The 18,993-nt window shown below is 40.6% G+C and overlaps 1 protein-coding gene across 1 annotated transcript in view; it reads right to left on the bottom strand.

Moving 5' to 3' along the window:
* Positions 1-4,577, bottom strand: part of LOC102775806 (rho GTPase-activating protein 23-like) — a 75,636-nt gene extending 71,059 nt beyond the window's left edge. Inside the window, exon 1 of the mRNA XM_087845215.1 lies at positions 4,125-4,577. Coding sequence (XP_087701341.1) covers positions 4,125-4,133 — 9 coding nt within the window. The 5' untranslated portion in view covers positions 4,134-4,577. The remainder of the gene's footprint in view (positions 1-4,124) is intronic.
* Between the last annotated feature and the right edge of the window lie 14,416 nt (positions 4,578-18,993).

Raw genomic sequence — 18,993 nt, 5'->3', positions numbered from 1 at the left:
TCTCTCACCCCAACCGGCCGCAGCAGATGGCCCCGCCCCTCCCTGAGCCTGGTTCTGCCGGAGGTTTCTTCCTGTTAAAAGGGAGTTTTTCCTTCCCACTGTTGCCAAAGTGCTGCTCATAGGGGGTCATATGATTGTTGGGTTTTTCTCTGTATGTATTATTGTAGGGTCTACCTTACAATATAAAGCACCTTGAGGTGACTGTTGTTGTGATTTGATGCTGTTTAAAAAAAATGAATTGAAATACTCTTTATCTAACCTCTTCCACTGCGATTATTGTGCCTTATACACACAATGAGTTGAGATCAGGAGTATCTGTAATTGATTGACTGATTGTAAACTGTTTACTCCATGGACACACAGCCAATCTATGAGAGCCAAAATTATAGAAGAGGATAATATTTTGGTTAATGTTCTACCTCTCCCAATAAAATGAAACAACCATAAAAAGAATCATAAACGGATATGTTTATTTCTTTGTGGGTGAGCAAACTGATATATTCAGCAGGGGATCACACATTTCCCTGACTGTGTTCTTGCTGGAGAAACCTCAGGGAGAAGCACTCTAGAGGAAACTTATTATCAGGTCAGCAGTAAACATGGAGGCACACACACACAGAGCCACCACAAAAATAGGCTTTCAACATATTATATAATATTTATTTATATATCTATATATAACACAGTCCATCTTAACGTAGCTGTCGGTGTGCAAATGTAATGGCTCAGAGTAGCACTGAACATGCAGGCTGCAACATGCTAATGATGTCATGTGTAAGCCCAGCAAGCTGACTGAACTAACTTACTAAAAAATCTGAGTCAAGAGTTCAAGAGAAATCTGAACCATTCACAACCACATACACTGCAGTAACTAAGTATATAAACTAGATATTTTAAAAATCAGATCAGTCAGCTGTTCTATTTGCCAACAAGACAAATAGACAAGACTAAAACATCCCATTTCCAGATATTTTGCTACCTGTCTGTATGTGCTGCAAGTCTCTCTCCTGCATCTAACTGCACTCTGCTTTTTTGGTTTGTTTTATTTCAACTAACAGCAAACATTTAAAATATGCAACAGAGGGGAAAACTATTTAAAAATACTTCTATAAAGATCAGGAAAATATTTGCCAGTATGACAATGATGGATAAAGAATTTGGAAATGGACCAGTTTGTACAAACCACTCCACAAGCCACATTCAACCCCTCACATTCTCAGTATTTTCTCAAACCCAGATAATTAACCACACGATGAATGTTTATTCTACATTTCAGTTATTTGATGAAATATTAAAGCCTGGAATCCACAGCATTCCTTTCTTGAAGTATGGTTTCAGAGTGGCATAGATAAAAAGCCACAGGTCATCATACATAATACATAAAAAGCTGTTAATCACACAACTTACTGTGTCCTATCACACCACCCCATGAAGACTATAAAGAGCAGACGAGTTCAAACAGGGCCTGAACTAAGCATGACTGGGAACTGCAATTCTAATTTGTTGCTCCCACTTTCTTCTTTTCTCTTTTTTGTCTCCCCCATGTCCAATCATTTCCCCCTCTCCACTGCAACCACTCTGCTTCTTCTCTGCTGAACAGGTCAACAAACAGACAGACAGCCCTGCTCACATTCACAGCCATAGTTATTTTAGAGTCATCAGTTAACCTAGCCCCAGTCTTTCGACTGTGAAAGGAAACCAGAGTACCTGGTGAGACCCCACACAAGCATGAGGAGAACAGACAAACTCCACACAGAAAGCCCAAAGCTGGCCTTCAGCCAAGCAGCTTGACTACAGTGAGTCACACAGTAAACCTCATGTATGTTGACCAGAGTTTGACATTTTTTCCAATCTTTCACGCTAAATACAGGATACATATTTTTGAACCTTGATTATATTGGGGAAATCGAGTAAAGGTGTACTCTACTGAGCATTTCCCATCTGTATTATTTAGTATACTAAATTTTGGATAGTTGTAAACTATGACTATTTATGCACCATATAGCTATAGCATCTGCAGCATCCACAAGCCGAACACCAACAGGACAAAATTGCACAGCATGCAAATAAGCAAAACAGACACCACAAAGCAGTATATATCACTATGAATTAAAATAAGAATTAAATTTAGCTAAATTAACAATTAAAATAGGCAGGTCTCACCAGCACTCACATTCTGGATTGAACTGGCTAACATTCAGTATTGTATTTAACTGTTTAATACCAGAGCTACGCAGAGACAAATAGGTACCTATTCTTTTTCATCTCACACTTGTTTAGTTCATTTTGACTTCTCAAAGTGAACTGAACTATGCCTTCAATGAACTTTCTACTTGCAGAGGACAGTATATTGTATACCATTAAAAGTGTAATTAAACATTTCCACAGGCAACAATAAATTCACCCTAGACAGGGAATATATTAACCATATACTTTCAACTAAAGGGACTAGAATAAAAGTCTAATGTAGTTAGATCAATCATAAACAAGTTGGAGCCAACTTGTTTATGATTGAGGATGATAGTGTTGGAAAATTGGTTTAAACCTTTTTCCTATTTGTTCCAGTAAATGTGTTTGAGCAAGAGCAGGATATCCTGACGTTTACACACAACCTCCACAACCACAATGCAGCTCTTACACTTTGGCCAACTACATCATTTCTTCGTTATGTTGCCATGTAGAGTGAGCTGCTCCACCCTCACTCATGATTCAAATGGCTGATGTGTCTCGAACCTTAAAGGACACATCGTCTCTGTATCTTCAGACAGTCAGGTCCTCACATGCACTATATGTCTTTGCTTTCTGTCCCTGGCAAAAAATGTCTACACATGTATAGAATACACTGAATAAATGGAATCACTTGAGTTGATTGAGGAAAAAAACATAATCCTCACTTTTTTTTCTTAAAAAAACAAACAAAACGTTAGCATTTCGCTAAGATTTCACTGTCTATGGTCGGCTCATCATTGCTAATTGTGTCTTGTACTATCTTGTCTTGCATTCGGACCTTAGGTAAGTCGATGTGTATGAAAAAAACACATAGAAATGTAGACTGAACATACAGGTTCACCAGGTCTAAATGACAAAAAAGCAAAAAAACTTTACATCCTACAGTCTTTACCCAGCAGTCTTTTATGTTGCATGTATAAAAAATAGCTTAACATAACCAATAGCTAATAGCCAGTTAGTGCAGCTGGCATGATACTTTGTGTTAGTCCCAGGGTTACAAGATTTTCAATAAACAGGATAGATTAAATTCATGAATTTAAATTTTAAAGGAATGGTTCATCTGATATTTCCAGTGTTTCTTTTAATATTATCAACACTAATGTTAAGATCTATTTTTGCATCTGGTCAGTCATGCTGTTGTGACATATGTTTGCAGAAAAGCACTTCAGTCTGTGACGAGAGCAACATATTGCACAAGGAGTAGGACTTTCACCCTGGAGACTCAGGCTGCTATCCTGTGTGAAAGTCAACGACAAGTATTTTTTCTTCTTTAAAGTCACAGTTTGGTAAGTTTAGGAGATAATATTATTTTGGTTATATAAACCCTGTCACAGCATTAGACCTCAATAGAAAGATGATTATCCTGGAGGAACATTATGCTGTTGTAGGAACATCAACAATAAACATTAGGTAATGTGAAAAAAAAAACCCCACATGGGATCATCATGTCAGTCACCTTTGTCAGAGCGTGCCAAATGTAAAATACACCGAATCAAAATATCTCTCCAATAGATGTAAATACAATGTATTTTTTCCAGAATTTTTCACTTTTGGAGTTGAATGCCTGAGTTTCCTTTTTGCCCAGTGGGCAAGAAATATTCTATAATTTTGTGGAGTGGTATCTATACATCAAAGACTCAAAAACACATAGACTTTTACCAGGGAGGGTAAAGTTGCAGTTATTATATACCAGCACGGTTCTACTCTGAGCAATTTAGCTTTCATTTGGTTTACACAGGTACAGATCTTGTCTGTGTTTAAAACGCTACCCTACTGTGATAGAGAAATAAAGAATGGACAAAACTTCACTTTGTGTGTGTGAATATACAACAAAGTAGATGTCTTTAAAATGCATGAATAGCTTTGTGTGTGTTTATGAGGGAGTCTCTCCTCACCTGGGCCATAGTGTTCAGCGGGATGTCAGCTAGCTCCTGGTCCTCACCATGGCTTGCAAAACCTCAGGCCAAGTCTCAGTAGATGGTGTTGGGGATTTGTAGGTGTGGGGGGTTTACTTTACACACACATCACCCTTGTCGCTGCTGTGTTGCAAACCCACACGCTCACACGCATCACCTCCTCATCTGTGACAACACTGTCCTCTGAAACGCTCGCTGTTGGTAGCACATTACTTCTGCTCCTCTGCTCTTGTTTCCCCCCTCCTCCTCTTTTCACCCTTTCGAGTTTTTAATCCGCTTCTTTTCTCCTTTTAAATTGACACAAGTAGAGAATATGATAGGAGAGCTTGTATTCCTGTATTTCTGTCCGCTCTGCTCCTGCCTTGGTGGTAATCTGGACTCACATTGCTTACCGCCTTTCCTCCTTCTCTTAGTCGCTCTTCACTCTCTCTCTGAGCTCAGGCATTTTTGCCCTCCCTCACTGTGCTCGGCCTTAGTGAGAGACGGAGGGAAACGGGAGGGCTGGAAGGATCAGAGGGATAGAGTGTGATTGTGTGTACCACATGACCCAATAGTGTAGTAGGATTCACCCAGCAGCTGTCGCACTCATCCCTTCAGTGCCTCACTATTAGCATCTTGCGCTTCCATTGATAAATGCAAGATGCTGACAACCAAATAGGCTCCGCTCCTACTGTAAGGTGAAGAACAGAGAAGGATCGTATCATGATTATTTAGTTTTCTATACTTTAATGTTCATCGGTGTAATTTTATGTGAAACAGCTTGTAAATTTAATCTCGATTTAAATTATATAGTATTCACTGAAAAAACTTGAAATACTGTTGTAACTACTAACTGTGTTTATAATTGCAATGGCGTACTTTTAGTTTTTGGTAATAAGAACTGAGTTTTTCTATAATCTTTTATAGATGATGATAGGTCTACAATGTTTAAAGAAATATTGACACATATTTTACCTTAGAAAACTGTTGAGAAAAATGAAACAATTACATCAACTGTGATATCAGTTTTTCTTGCCTAAATATCTTGTGTATTCAGTAGATCTTTAAAGTTAAAATTGGTATCCCTTCATACAAAATTATGGACTTACATTATTTTAAAAAGTGCCCATAGTTATAGTTATAATATACTGTTAATTATAGATAATATCAAGTACAATTTTTCTGTTTAGCTGGGATTTTAACATAATATGTTCATTTGATGCATTAAATATTAAAATATTAGCTTTACTTTTAAAGATTAATTCTTTCATTTAAGAGAAAATGTTTCATGCTGTTGCATTTGGACATTATTTCAAATTAAATATCAAAGTTAAATGGCAAAGTTAGCTAAACAGCACTAAGTCCATCCATCCTTCAATTTTCTACCACTTAATTGGATTTGGGTTGCACGGACACCACTTTGAACCACCTCTTTCACCTCATCCAGAGGGACACTGAATTGTTCCCAAACCAGCTGAACTCAATGTACCAAAGACGGACTGCAATAAAGTTGTAGAAGCAGCTGACAGATGATTAACAGAAGAAGGATGCACCATAACTCAAGTTTGAGGGCAATGGCAAAGGCTCTAAATACTTGTAAACATGTTATAATTTTGTTTATTTTTAATACAGTTGCAAGAATTTCAAGCAAATGTTTTTGCTGTTGTGGAGTGTGCAGAATTTTGAGGTAAAAGAATTTAATGCATTTTGTAACAAAGCTGTAATAAGACAAAATGTAGAATTACTTTGAAAATGTTCCCAGTGCACTGTGGAGCTGTTTATAGCCATGAACACAACATTATCTCAGTGTTGCAGACTAAAATAGGTCCATCCAAGGGGTGAACAAACAAAATTCAACCACTCAAGCCCAGTTGAATCTGCTTCCAACACATTGTTGGCTGTTTGAATACAATTAACTTTATTTTAAACTTAAGACAAACAAAACAACAAACAAATGTGACACTGTATACAGAGATTATTTTTGTGTATAGGCATCTCTAGACAAGCAGTACTTTAATGATCAGTTTTATTATAACTATGTGATTGACTAGATCGTATTGTAAAAACAGCGACAATGCGGTTTATAAGATTCCTTTTTCCTTTTAACAAAAAAGAATAAAAGAAGACTGACATAGTGGAAATGTTTTTAACATACACACCAGCTCAACATGTACATAACCGAGTTCTGTCCTTGAGGAATGAGGAAAAGGACATCCTGTGGCGTTTCCCCTGAGCTGTATAGCTGGAAACTCCCACCCCACAACAACAGGAATGGGTAGGCTGGTCAGCCACAGCAACCCACAAACTTCACAGATCACTGATTAATACTGTTTGAAAAGTTTAGTATCCAGAAATTGGCCTTGGAAAAACATCCATTAGATTTATTACATTTTAGAATCTTTTCAGGGTATTTTTCTTGAACTCAGGTATCAGGATTTAACACTAAATGTAAAAAATTTGTGTTTAATAGTCTTGCTTTTATTAACTTGTAATTTTACCAGTAAATATTTATGTGGATCAAATAATAAAATGTGTTCAACATTATGTTACATTGAGTACAGAAACTAGGGAAGGTGAATGGCTCCATCTGCTGTACAATACATACACAAGCTGTACATGCAAAGCAACTTGTATTTATTTGAGTCTCATTGAGCACACAAAGTAATCCTGGCTAGGTGGAATTTTCTTTATATACCCCTCAGAAAAATACCTCAGTCACTTTTATCTATAAGCAGCTTGTCGTTGAGCGCTTTGAGTGCCCCTGTAGACTAGATAAGAACCAATCATTTATCATTTATTCATGGGCCAGAAGGTCCATGCCTGTTGCACTACTATCCCATCCCCAGAATCCGGTTGCACAGAGTATGTAGAGAAATATTCTGTTCAAAATGGGTAGTGGACAGAGACTAAGGGGGGGGGAAGGTCAGTTTATCAGAAGTTTATATTGGGATAGGCCTCTACTGACTTTTAGCAAGGAAATTGTCATGGTCCCCGTGTCTGCCCGGCCAGCTCCACAAGGCCACATGTGTTTTGTGTACATTCTCCTCTCTCCTCCCTGCCAGGGCGGAGCTCACTGCAGGCTCCCGCCCTTGCCACACACCTGCATCTCGTCAGGCTCTGATTACGGGTTGGACTCTTAAGGCCGGGATGCAGACAGCCTCACCGCAGGATGATTATGCTAGACACGTTAGTGAACCTCTGCCTCGAATCCTTAAGCTTTGTAGACTTGCTGCGATCTCCGTGTAACCTTATTTTCTCCTGTGCACAGTTTTCCCCGGACCCGTGACTAACCTGTTATTTCTACTGCTGTAAAGAAGAAGAGCCAGCGTGTTTGTGACTGCAATCCCGGACCTCTCTTTTGGACCTAGGACCCCCGTTCCCCTCACTGTATATATCTGCACCTGGTGGTTGTGTAAATAAACGTTGCTTTCCCCTGAACTCTGCTCTGCGCCTGAGTCCTACTACACCGCATGACAGAAATATTAGTGAGCAGAGGTGTATCCGTATCCCAGTGAACTCAGCGGCCACGTGCACAAATAAGCCAGACAGAGTTTCTTCTTTGCTCGTGCTGCAGCAGTTTATTTGCTTGCGAAATTTTGCTGTCACTGATCACTTTGACGGCAGAGCCAAAGGGTATGGCGTTATGTTTGTGCCACTATTCTGAGCACACATAAAAAACATTTGGCAAACGTAAAACAATTTTGCAGGTGCAAGTGTTGCATTTTGAGGAGAAATTTATTTTGAGCGAAGCAAAGCAAAATCTGAGTGAACTAAATTCATTGCTGCGTGCAAACAACTGTATTTCAGTGTTTGCTATTATCCACACACACACAACAGGAGCCCCTCTTGCTCAGTTTTTGCATTTGCGCTTGCTCGCAATGTGTTGCTCGCGCTCTCAACATTTCTGCCCGTGCGCGTTTAACTCTTTCTGTACACCGTTATATTTGTGCCACAAAACCAGCCAATCACAGACTTGGATGCAAAAAAATCTGATTGGCTGTTTTGGTCTCCAATCAGCTCAAAATGATGAAATGCAATATCTCAGAATCCAATTCGTCCAAAACGCAAACGAGGCGGAGGAACACAGAGTGGCGGAGTTTGAAATATTACTCTTTCTGGGTCACAAAATAAACTTTTAAGATATTTTCATGCGAGAATGGTGCTGTGTAAACTTCAAATATCTGCTCGATTTTTCAAGACATCAGATATTTGCAAAAGTGCTCTAATGTTTTCGGACTCTGCATTTAAAATAATCAAGTTTGAAGCAGGCAGGTGATAGCATAAAACATAGTCCACAGTATGTCCACATGCTTGTGTAGGTTCAGCCACCCACTGTGTGAGATTAAAAGAATCTATTAAACTTAAAAAATCTTTAATTTTATTTTTTTTACATTTTATATTTGTTCACATTTTATTAAATTAAGTTTACTCAATAGACTAAGAAACAATTTTACCTCTTTCCATATGATTGGTACATGCTTCTCAGTATGATGTTTTGTTTAAATCATAGAAGTTATATAATACTGTACAACAAAATAATAGAACAGCAGTGCAGCAGCTTCAAAGCTCTCCTTAGAATCCTCTGGTTTAACATATTTAAACCACACCCACGACACCGGATGTTTAAGCTGCTGCCATCTGACAGAAAATTCAGGCTGCTGAGGTCACGGACAAACAGACTCAAGGACAGCTTTTACAACAGAGCAATAGCCCTAATCAGTGCTAATAGCTGACCTGATTGGCTACCTCGCTGGACTTTTTGGGGGGCAATAACAATAACAATAACTATGTGCAATAAACATACACTCATTCTTTTTATTTTTATTTGTTAAGTCATTCCTTTGCTCATACCTCTCTTGAACCTTAAAAAATCCACTTTAAGTAAGTTACTGTGTTGTGTTGGGTGTAGTGCCACCGCAGAACAGTTTCCAATTTCATTGTACTACTGTACTAGGTATGACTGTGCAAAGACAATAAAAAGTTATCTTATCTTATGTGACCTAACTCTGACCATGAGCAGAACAGCCACTGTGCATCAGTCCAACACACTGTTCTTCGCTTTAAATCTCCAAAAGTTGATTCTGTTCATCTGGACGTAACGTTTTCAGTGGGAGAAACATTTTGTCACTCATCCAAGTGACTTCTTCAGCCTTAGCTGACTGCAGGTTTCCCCAATCTTATAAACAGTACGGGCAGTAAGGGCTGGGAGGTCAGTTCCTTCATCATAATTATGCAAATTCTCATGACCATTGTCTGTGAAGGTTCTCAGTCATCCAGGTCATCGTAGTCAAAGGAGCTTGCAAAGAAAAGCGTCTGGACTTCTTAAAGTTGCTTGAAGACGTTTCACCTCTCATCTGAGAAGCTTCTTCAGTTCTAAGGTCAAATGGTGGGGAGTCCCAGATATAAACCTAGTGGGAGTTTCCCCCCACAGAGGGACAAAAGGACCCCTGATGATCCTCTAATCACCTGAGCCAAGGTGTGAAACTGGGTGTGGGTCCCAATCAGCCAGAGTTTCAGGTGAGTTCATTGTGAAACCTGGCCCCACCTTATCATGCGAATTCCTGAGGTCAGATGGCCCAGGATGTGAGTGGGCGTTAAGGCGTCTGGGGAGGGATCTCAAAACTGGATTATAGATGGCAGACAGTTGGTGTCGTAAACCACCGCCTCTGTTCAAAGATGGTCGCTCACAGTGGACATAGATGGCTTCTTTCACTCCTCTTTCAAACCATCTGTCCTCTCTGTCCAAAATGTGAACATTGGCATCCTCGAAAGAGTGACCTTTGACCTTTAGATGCAGATGGACTGCTGAGTCTTGTCCTGTGGAGGTGGCTCTTCTATGTTGTGCCATGCGCTTGTGAAGTGCCTGTTTGGTCTCTCCGATGTAGAGCCATTGATCAACAATCACTGATCAAGGCCCACTGATCAAAGACCACGGATCAATGGCCATGAGTACCGTTCACAGAGAGTTGGGGAATGGCTGCAATCACAGCATTGTAAGATGGTGAAAGATGTACCCTTAGGCCCCCTCCTTATCAACCGGACCTCATACCACAGGCTATACCCAGGGGAATCTACACCAAGTCTAAATGGTTTACCCAAGATACATAAACAGGGTGCACCTTTAAGACAGATTGTCTGTATGATCAACTCGGTCACCTATAACATCTCTAAGTTTCTGGCTTCGATCCTCAACCCGCTGGTAGGCAGCTCTGAACACCACATCCAGAACACCCTGGATTTTGTTGAGAAGGTGAGAGATGTCATGATGGAGGCAGATGGTCTCATGGTCTTGTACGACGTTACATCTCTCTTTACTTGTATCCCAGTCACAGAAGTGTTGGAGGTAGTTCGTAATAATAATAATGGATTGGATTTATATAGCGCTTTTCAAGGCACCCAAAGCGCTTTACAATGCCACTATTCATTCACTCTCACATTCACACACTGGTGGAGGCAGCTACGGTTGTAGCAGACTGACAGAAGCGAGGCTGCCATATCTCTTTGCTATCCTACCCTGGAACACCACCAAGTCATTGGTTCGGGTATGTGGATGACACCTGGGTGAAAATCAAATCTCATCACATTAACTCGGTGGACCGACACATCAAATTTACCAAGAAGGATATAAAAAGTGGCAGGTTAGCCTTCTTAGACTGTGAGATTTCCATCAGTAATGGGGGACATCTAAAAGCTGATGTGTACCGAAAACCTACGCATACGGATCAGTATTTAAGGTTTGACTCTCATCATCCACTGGAGCATAAACTGGGCGTCATCAGGACGCTACAACACAGAGCGAACACCATCCCCACAGACACAGCAGCCAGGGAGGCAGAAGAACATCACATCAAAAAGGCCCTGAGTAAATGTGGTTATCCCAGCTGGACTTTTGTCAATGCTGGGAAGGCACCTAAAGAAAGCTCCAGCCGATCCAGGAGAGAAGGACAACCGCTGACTAAGCGAAAACCTGTAGTGATCCCGTATTCAATTCAATTCAATTCAATTTTATTTATATAGCGCCAAATCACAACAAAAGTCGCCTCAAGGCGCTTCATAGATACAGAGAAAAACCCAACAATCATATGACCCCTATGAGCAGCACTTTGGCGACAGTGGGAAGGAAAAACTCCCTTTTAACAGGAAGAAACCTCCGGCAGAACCAGGCTCAGGGAGGGGCGGGGCAATCTGCTGTGATTGGTTGGGGTGAGAGAAGGAAGACAGGATAAAAGACATGCTGTGGAAGAGAGACAGAGGTTAATAACAGATATGATTCAATACAGAGAGGTCTGTTAACACATAGTGAGTGAGAAAGGTGACTGGAAAGGAAAAACTCAATGCATCATGGGAATCCCCCGGCAGCCTACGTCTATTGCAGCATAACTAAGGGAGGATTCAGGGTCACCTGGTCCAGCCCTAACTATATGCTTTAGCAAAAAGGAAAGTTTGAAGCCTAATCTTAAAAGTAGAGATAGTGTCTGTCTCCCGAATCCAAACTGGAAGCTGGTTCCACAGAAGAGGGGCCTGAAAACTGAAGGCTCTCCCTCCCATTCTACTTTTAAATACTCTAGGAACAACAAGTAGGCCTGCAGAGCGGGAGCGAAGTGCTCTAATAGGGTGATATGGTACTACAAGGTCATTAAGATAAGATGGGGCCTGATTATTTAAGACCTTGTATGTGAGGAGCAGGATTTTGAATTCAATTCTGGATTTAACAGGAAGCCAATGAAGGGAAGCCAAAACAGAAGAAATATGCTCTCTCTTTCTAGTCCCTGTCAGGACTCTTGCTGCAGCATTTTGGATTAGCTGAAGGCTTTTCAGCGAGTTTTTTTGGACATCCTGATAATAATGAATTACAGTCGTCCAGCCTGGAAGTAATAAATGCATGAACTAGTTTTTCAGTGTCACTCTGAGACAGGATATTTCTAATTTTAGAGATGTTGCGCAAATGGAAGAACGCAGTCTTACATATTTGTTTAATATGTGCGTTGAAGGACATATCCTGGTCAAAAATCACACCAAGGTTCCTCACAGTGTTACTGGAGGCCAAGGTAATGCCATCCAGATTAAGAATCTGGTTAGATACCATATTTCTAAGATTTTCAGGAGTATCGGAACAGTTGAGACGCATTTTTTCAAAACACAGTGTCTCTGTGGCTTTTAAACCCCAAAACACGCTGTGCCAAAAATTGGTCCACCCCAAGGATCGGGTCCCCCGACACAAACAGAGTAACATAGTGTACGCTGTTAAGTGCAGGAGGATTGCCAGGATTTATACATCGGGGAAACCAAACAACCTCTGGCGAAGCGGATGGCACAACACAGAAGAGCTACCTCGTCTGGCCAGGACTCTGCAGTCTATTTACACCTACAGGCCAGTGGACACTCAATGATGAGGATGTAACATCCTGGACAGGGAGGAACGCTGGTTTGAGCGTGGAGTCAAGGAGGCCATTTACGTGAAAAAGGAAAGACCATCTCTGAATCGAGGAGGGGGCCTAAGGGTACATCTTTCACCATCTTACAATGCTGTGATTGCAGCCATTCCCCAACTCTCTGTGAATGGTACTCATGGCCATTGATCAGTGGGCATTGATCAGTGGGCCTTGATCAGTGGTCTTTGATCAGTGGTTGCTGATCAATGGTCATGAGAATTTGCATAATTATGAGGAAGGAACTGACCTCTCAGCCCTTTGTTCCTTCAGTGGGCTGGTTTCAGTCATTATGCAAATGACTATATATATATATATAGTATATATATATAAAATCTTAGAAATATGGTATCTAACCAGATTCTTAATCTGGATGACATTATATATATATATATATATATATATATATATATATATATATACACCGTTTATAAGATTGGGGAAACCTGCAGTCAGCTGAGACTGAAGAAGTCACTTGGATGAGTGATGAAATGTTTCTCCCACTGAAAACGCTACGTCGAGATAAACAGAATCAACGTTTGGAGATTTACTTACCTGGATGATTGAGCATGCATCAAGACGTTTGCTTTAAATCCATCACAGCACAGCAAACTTTTCATGCAACATTTAAATCACACAGTTAGTCTACCTCAGGTTGTTTTGCAGCATGTGTCACCATATGAAAAACATAATGGCACATGTACAGACAGGATAGTCTTGGGGTGGCTGTAGCTCAGGAGGTAGAGTAGGTCATGTACTGATCAGAAGGTTGGTGGTTTGATCCCTGGCTCCTCCAGTCTGCATGCCAAGTATCCCTGGGCAAGATACTAACACCAAATTGCTCTCCGATGCGTTCATTGGCATATGAATGGTAGTTAGGAAGCACTAAGAAACTTAGAAGACAGTGCTGGCGGGAATGGGTGTGATTGGGTGAATATGGCATGTTGTATAGAGCGCTTTGAGTACTCTGGGAGAGTAGAAAGGGCGCTATATAAGAATGAGTCCATTACCCTCCATCCATTTATCTCCCCTAACCTAGCTGGGCCCACGTCCTCATTTTAAGTTTGACAGCGTTTTTTAGTAGATAAAGGTGAATAGCTTAAACATGAATTGAGCTGCGGTTTGGGAAAGGCATCGGAAGGGACTGGCAGCAGCTCCCGGGTCTGGCAGATCTCCAAGGAAGACATGCCCTAGGTAGGCAGGCTAGTGAAGATAAGTAGCCCATGGCCTCAACAAGGTGGTTGAGGATTCCAAGCTCATGGAGTGGATGAGCTCGGAAACAACAGGACCAATTCTGTTTACATTATACATGCTTCCCTTAGGCAGTATCATCAGAAGGCATAGCATACATTTTCACTGCTATGCTGATGACACCCAACTCTATCCATGAAGCCAGATAACACATACCAATTAGTTAAACTGCAGGAATGTCTTAAAGACATAAAGACCTGGATGACCTCTAATTTTCTGCTTCTTAATTCAGATCAAACTGAGGTTATTGTACTCGGCCCTGAAAATCTTAGAAATATGGTATCTAACCAGATTCTTACTCTGGATGGCATTACCTTGGCCTCCAGTAACACTGTGAGGAACCTTGGAGTCATTTCTGACCAGGACATGTCCTTCAACGCACATATTAAACAAATATGTAAGACTGCTTTCTTCCATTTGTGCAACATCTCTAAAGTTAGAAATATCCTGTCTCAGAGTGACGCTGAAAAACTAGTTCATGCATTTATTACTTCCAGGCTGGACGACTGTAATTCATTATTATCAGGATGTCCTAAAAACGCCCTGAAAAGCTTTCAATTAATCCAAAATGCTGCAGCAAGAGTCGTGACAGGGACTAGAAAGAGAGAGCATATTTCTCCTGTTTTGGCTTCCCTTCATTGGCTTCCTGTTAAATCCAGAATTGAATTCAAAATCCTGCTCCTCACATACAAGGTCGTAAATAATCAGGCCCCATCTTATCTTAATGACCTTGTAGTACCATATCACCCTATTAGAGCACTTCGCTCCCGCTCTGCAGGCCTACTTGTTGTTCCTAGAGTATTTAAAAGTAGAATGGGAGGCAGAGCCTTCAGTTTTCAGGCCCCTCTTCTGTGGAACCAGCCAGTAGCGGTTTTAGATACGGGCGACATGGGCGGTTGCCCGGGGCGGCATCGTGGTGGGGGCGGCATCACGGCTTGTTCTCATGCTACCCCGACATCATCCCAGCGCATATTGGGAATGGCATTGGTTTTCTATCGCCCATTTGCTGGGAGTAAGGGCGCCCTCCGTTTGCGAGGTGCGCCTGCTGCTTGCGGCACAGGCAGGAGAGGGCGGGGCGGCGGGGGATGCTCTGGCTGGCTGGAGCAGCAAAAATTACCAACTCGCAAAATAAAACAAATTACAAACAAACCAACAAACACGAAAACATCAGACATTATAATACAGACTTATAATTTGCACCGATGTTTTTTCAAAATTCTATACGCGAAAAGTGAGCGCGAGAGCCCTCGATGCGCCTGCTTGCTGCTGAAGTCAAAGTAAACTTTGTCATCTCCGCTACATACAGTCCAGTATATAGAGAGACGAGGCGACGAGGCTCCAGTTACAGCAGTGCAAGTAAACAAACAATATATATAAGAAGAGTAAGAAAATAAATATACACTTTAGGACCAGGGGTAAAGGGATCAATAACAATTTAAAATGTATATTTTATGTTTTGTTGATTTAAAGTCTCACACACAACCCGTTTTTAAACTCTAAAAAAGGAGAAAAGAAGAGGAGGAGTAGAGGCCGGGGACTGAGCCTGCCTATTTGCCTGTCAACTTTACGCAGTAATGCCAGAGGTGGAATTGCTTGCTTGTTTATTAAAGTGCTTGAAAAGTTTACAGAGCAATGTGATCGGCTCGCGATTCAAACTCTTAAAACATCACAGGCTCTAATGCAACAAGGGGAAACTCGTTGTGCTGCGGTCAACAAAAACTACGGCTACCCAGCCCTCCTCTCTGTCAAAATCAAACCAGTGAAAGACAGACTGACAACGCCCTCTTAATGTCGCCGCTAGCACCCACGTGACTCCCGTTACACATCACCATAGCAACCAAACAAATAAAACCCAGTGATCATTAAAATTCAATACATTTAATTATGACTCCTACAAGGAGAAACGAGCAAAAGACACAGGTAAGCAGATTTGTCATTGGATAATGGCAGGTCATGTATCCTAAAACATTAAGAATCAGGATACTTTCTTAATCCCTAAGGAAATTATGTGAGTTACAGTTCCTCCAAGAAGAAATGGTAAAAATAGTAACAGTAACAGACTAAACTCCAAACAATATATACAATGATATAATATTAATTAGTCAGTGTCAATTGTTGATTTGTCCTGTTCTCATTGTATGACGAATTATGATGTCTGTTTAGTAGCTGTTTGCATACAATGCATACTCTCTCTTCATGTGTGTGTGTGTGTGTGTGTGTGTGTGTGTGGGAGGGGGGGGGGGGGGGGGGGGGGCGCCAGGGGGAGTATTCGCCCAGGGCGCCAAACAGGCTAGGACCGCCACTGGAACCAGCTTCCAGTTTGGATTCAGGAGACAGACACTATCTCTACTTTTAAGATTAGGCTTCAAACTTTCCTTTTTGCTAAAGCATATAGTTAGGGCTGGACCAGGTGACCCTGAATCCTCCCTTAGTTATGCTGCAATAGACGTAGGCTGCCGGGGATTCCCATGATGCATTTATTATTTCCTTTTCATTCACCTTTCTCACTCAACATGTTTTAATATACCTCTCTGCTGAATCATACTTGTTATTAATCTCTGTCTCTCTTCCCACAGCATGTCTTTATCCTGTCCTCCTTCGCTCTCCCCAACAGCAGATGGCCGCCCCTCGCTGAGCCTGGTTCTGCTGGAGGTTTTTTCTTGTTAAAAGGGAGTTTTTCTTTCCCGCTGTCGCCAAAGTGCTTGCTCACAGGTTTTCTTTTCCTCTGTATGTATTATTGTAGGGCCTAACTTACAATATGAAGCGCCTTGAGGCAACTGTTGTTGCAATTTGGTGCTATATAAATAAAATTGAATTGAATAGGGAAGAAAACATGGCATCCCTGTGCCAATAAAAGCATGCTGCATATTGCGAATGATGGATAGAGAAGAACCTGGAATCCCAGTGCCAAACTTGCTTCTGCACTTTGCGGAAGGAGGGATAGAAAACATCAAACCGATTTTAAACAAATGAAATGAAAATATGAACCTGTTTTGAAAATTGAAGTTGAGTAGAAAGTACAGATGTTTGTTTATAAAAGGAGGGAGTAAAAGTAAAAAGTGATCAGAAAAAACTCCTTAAATAAAGTAGAGATACCTGAAAATTATACTTCCCACCTAACCTTGAATTTAGTGATTCAGACTTGGATGAAATTGAAAATTAATATTCTATACATATTAATTTCAGAAGATCATTAAAACTGTTGTTTATTAAGTAATTGATAACATGTATTTTAATACTTTAACACTGAAAAATGTACACGTTTTCTGCTTTTTCACACACTGAAATTTACATGTTTTAACAACACTAAAACACATTTTATCAGATCTTTGCATCAAAATAACACATCTTTGTGTGTTAAAAAAGAGCAGTTTGAATCCAACTCAGCTTAAGAATTATAGGCCTATCTCTAAGCTTCCATTATTATCGAAAATTATGGAAAAAGTAGTTGCAGATCAACTTACCACTTTTTTAGAAAAACATGAAATTTATGACAAATTTCAGTCAGGTTTCCGTAAAAGTCACTCAACAGAAACCACATTACTTAAAGTCTCTAGTGACATTATGATGTCAGCTGACTCAGGAGCATCCTCAGTCATGGTTTTGTTGGACTTGACATCTGCCTTTGACACCATTGATCATACCATCCTGATTAACAGGCTCCGGGACATAGTCGGTGTGTCTGGTCTGGCTCTGCAGTGGTTTCAGTCGTACCTCTCGAACAGATCTTTTAGTGTTTTTGCGAATCGGTTCATGTCACATTCTAAGGATCTGACATGTGGGGTACCGCAGGGTTCAGTTCTGGGTCCTGTTCTTTTTCTTTTGTACATGTTATCTCTAGAACTTATAATTATTCAGTTCCCTGAGGTGTCTTATCACTTCTATGCGGATGATATTGCTCTTTTAAGCCGATGGAAGTCCATAAACTGTCCTCTTTAATTAAATGTTTAGCTTCCATTGAACAGTGGCTTGGTGATAACAACTTACAGTTGAACTCTGAGAAGTCAGAAACATTAATCATTGCCCCCGACAACCAGATATCTCTAATCAAACAGCATCTTGGTTCTCTTGGCTCATCTGTTCACCTGAGCCTCAGGTACCTTGGTGTGATCTTTGATTCTGCCATGTCCCTAGAACAACACTCTCGCCAGTTGATTAGGAACTGCCTTTTTCAGCTAAGAAACATCTCCAAACTGCGAACTTTACTGTCTAAATCTGACCTAGAAATGGTTATTCATGCTTTTCTTTCTTCTTGCTTAGATTACTGTAACAGCCTTTTTCTTTGTTTGAGCAAAAGGAATCTTGACCGTCTCCAGTTAGTCCAGAATGCTGCTGCAAGGCTTTTAACTAAGACACGAAAAAGAGAGCACATTACACCAGTGTTACGTTCATTACACTGGATTCCAATACATTTTAGAATTAATTTTAAAATCTTGGTACTGACTTTTAAAGCTTTGAATTGTGATGCCCTTGCCTACATTTCTGATCTTTTAGAACCCCACGCTCCCTCTCGCAGCCTGAGATCATCTAATCAAAGGCTGTTGGTAGTCCCACGAACTCGTTTTAAGACTAGAGGTGATAGATCTTTTAGAGCGGTGGCCCCCAGGTTGTGGAATGCTCTCCCTCCATCATTACGTTGCCTTGTTTGTATTTATTCTTTTAAAAAGCAACTTAAGACTCATTTATTTAGATTGGCTTTTAATTAGATTTGTGCTGTATGTTTGATTATTAATGTATTTTATGTATTTCTGTTTTATATTACTGTGAAGCACTTTGTGGTTTTTATCCTGTGAAAAGTGCTATATAAATAAATTGATTTGATTTGATCTAATCCCACAAAAGAGATGAAAGTTAAAAGAGCAGACAGATGAAAAACTGACACAACATGCATTGTCCCTGAGCAGATGCAGCACATGTTAAAATTTAACACACTATATAGTATTTTAACACATCCTTTCTACGAGTGTAGATGAATGCAAATACTTGGAGTCATCCAAAGCAAGCAGACAGTGCAGAGAGAAAGACTAAAGAACAAAGCAAACTATGAGGAACGCTAGAAAACAGAAGCTGAGGCAGTGCGTTGTTCTAAATATTTGTGGGGGTGGTGTCACGTTTTGTTGTACGTGTACAATAGTTTCTTGCTATATCAATAAAGGCTACCTGACACCGCATGCGCCATCCCGTTACCA

The sequence above is a fragment of the Neolamprologus brichardi genome, chromosome 8, assembly GCF_056152115.1.
Source record: "Neolamprologus brichardi isolate AB-2024 chromosome 8, ASM5615211v1, whole genome shotgun sequence".
NCBI lineage: Eukaryota > Metazoa > Chordata > Actinopteri > Cichliformes > Cichlidae > Neolamprologus > Neolamprologus brichardi.
The sequence above is the reverse complement of the archived record's forward strand: the minus strand, read 5'-3'. Positions and strand labels throughout refer to the sequence as shown.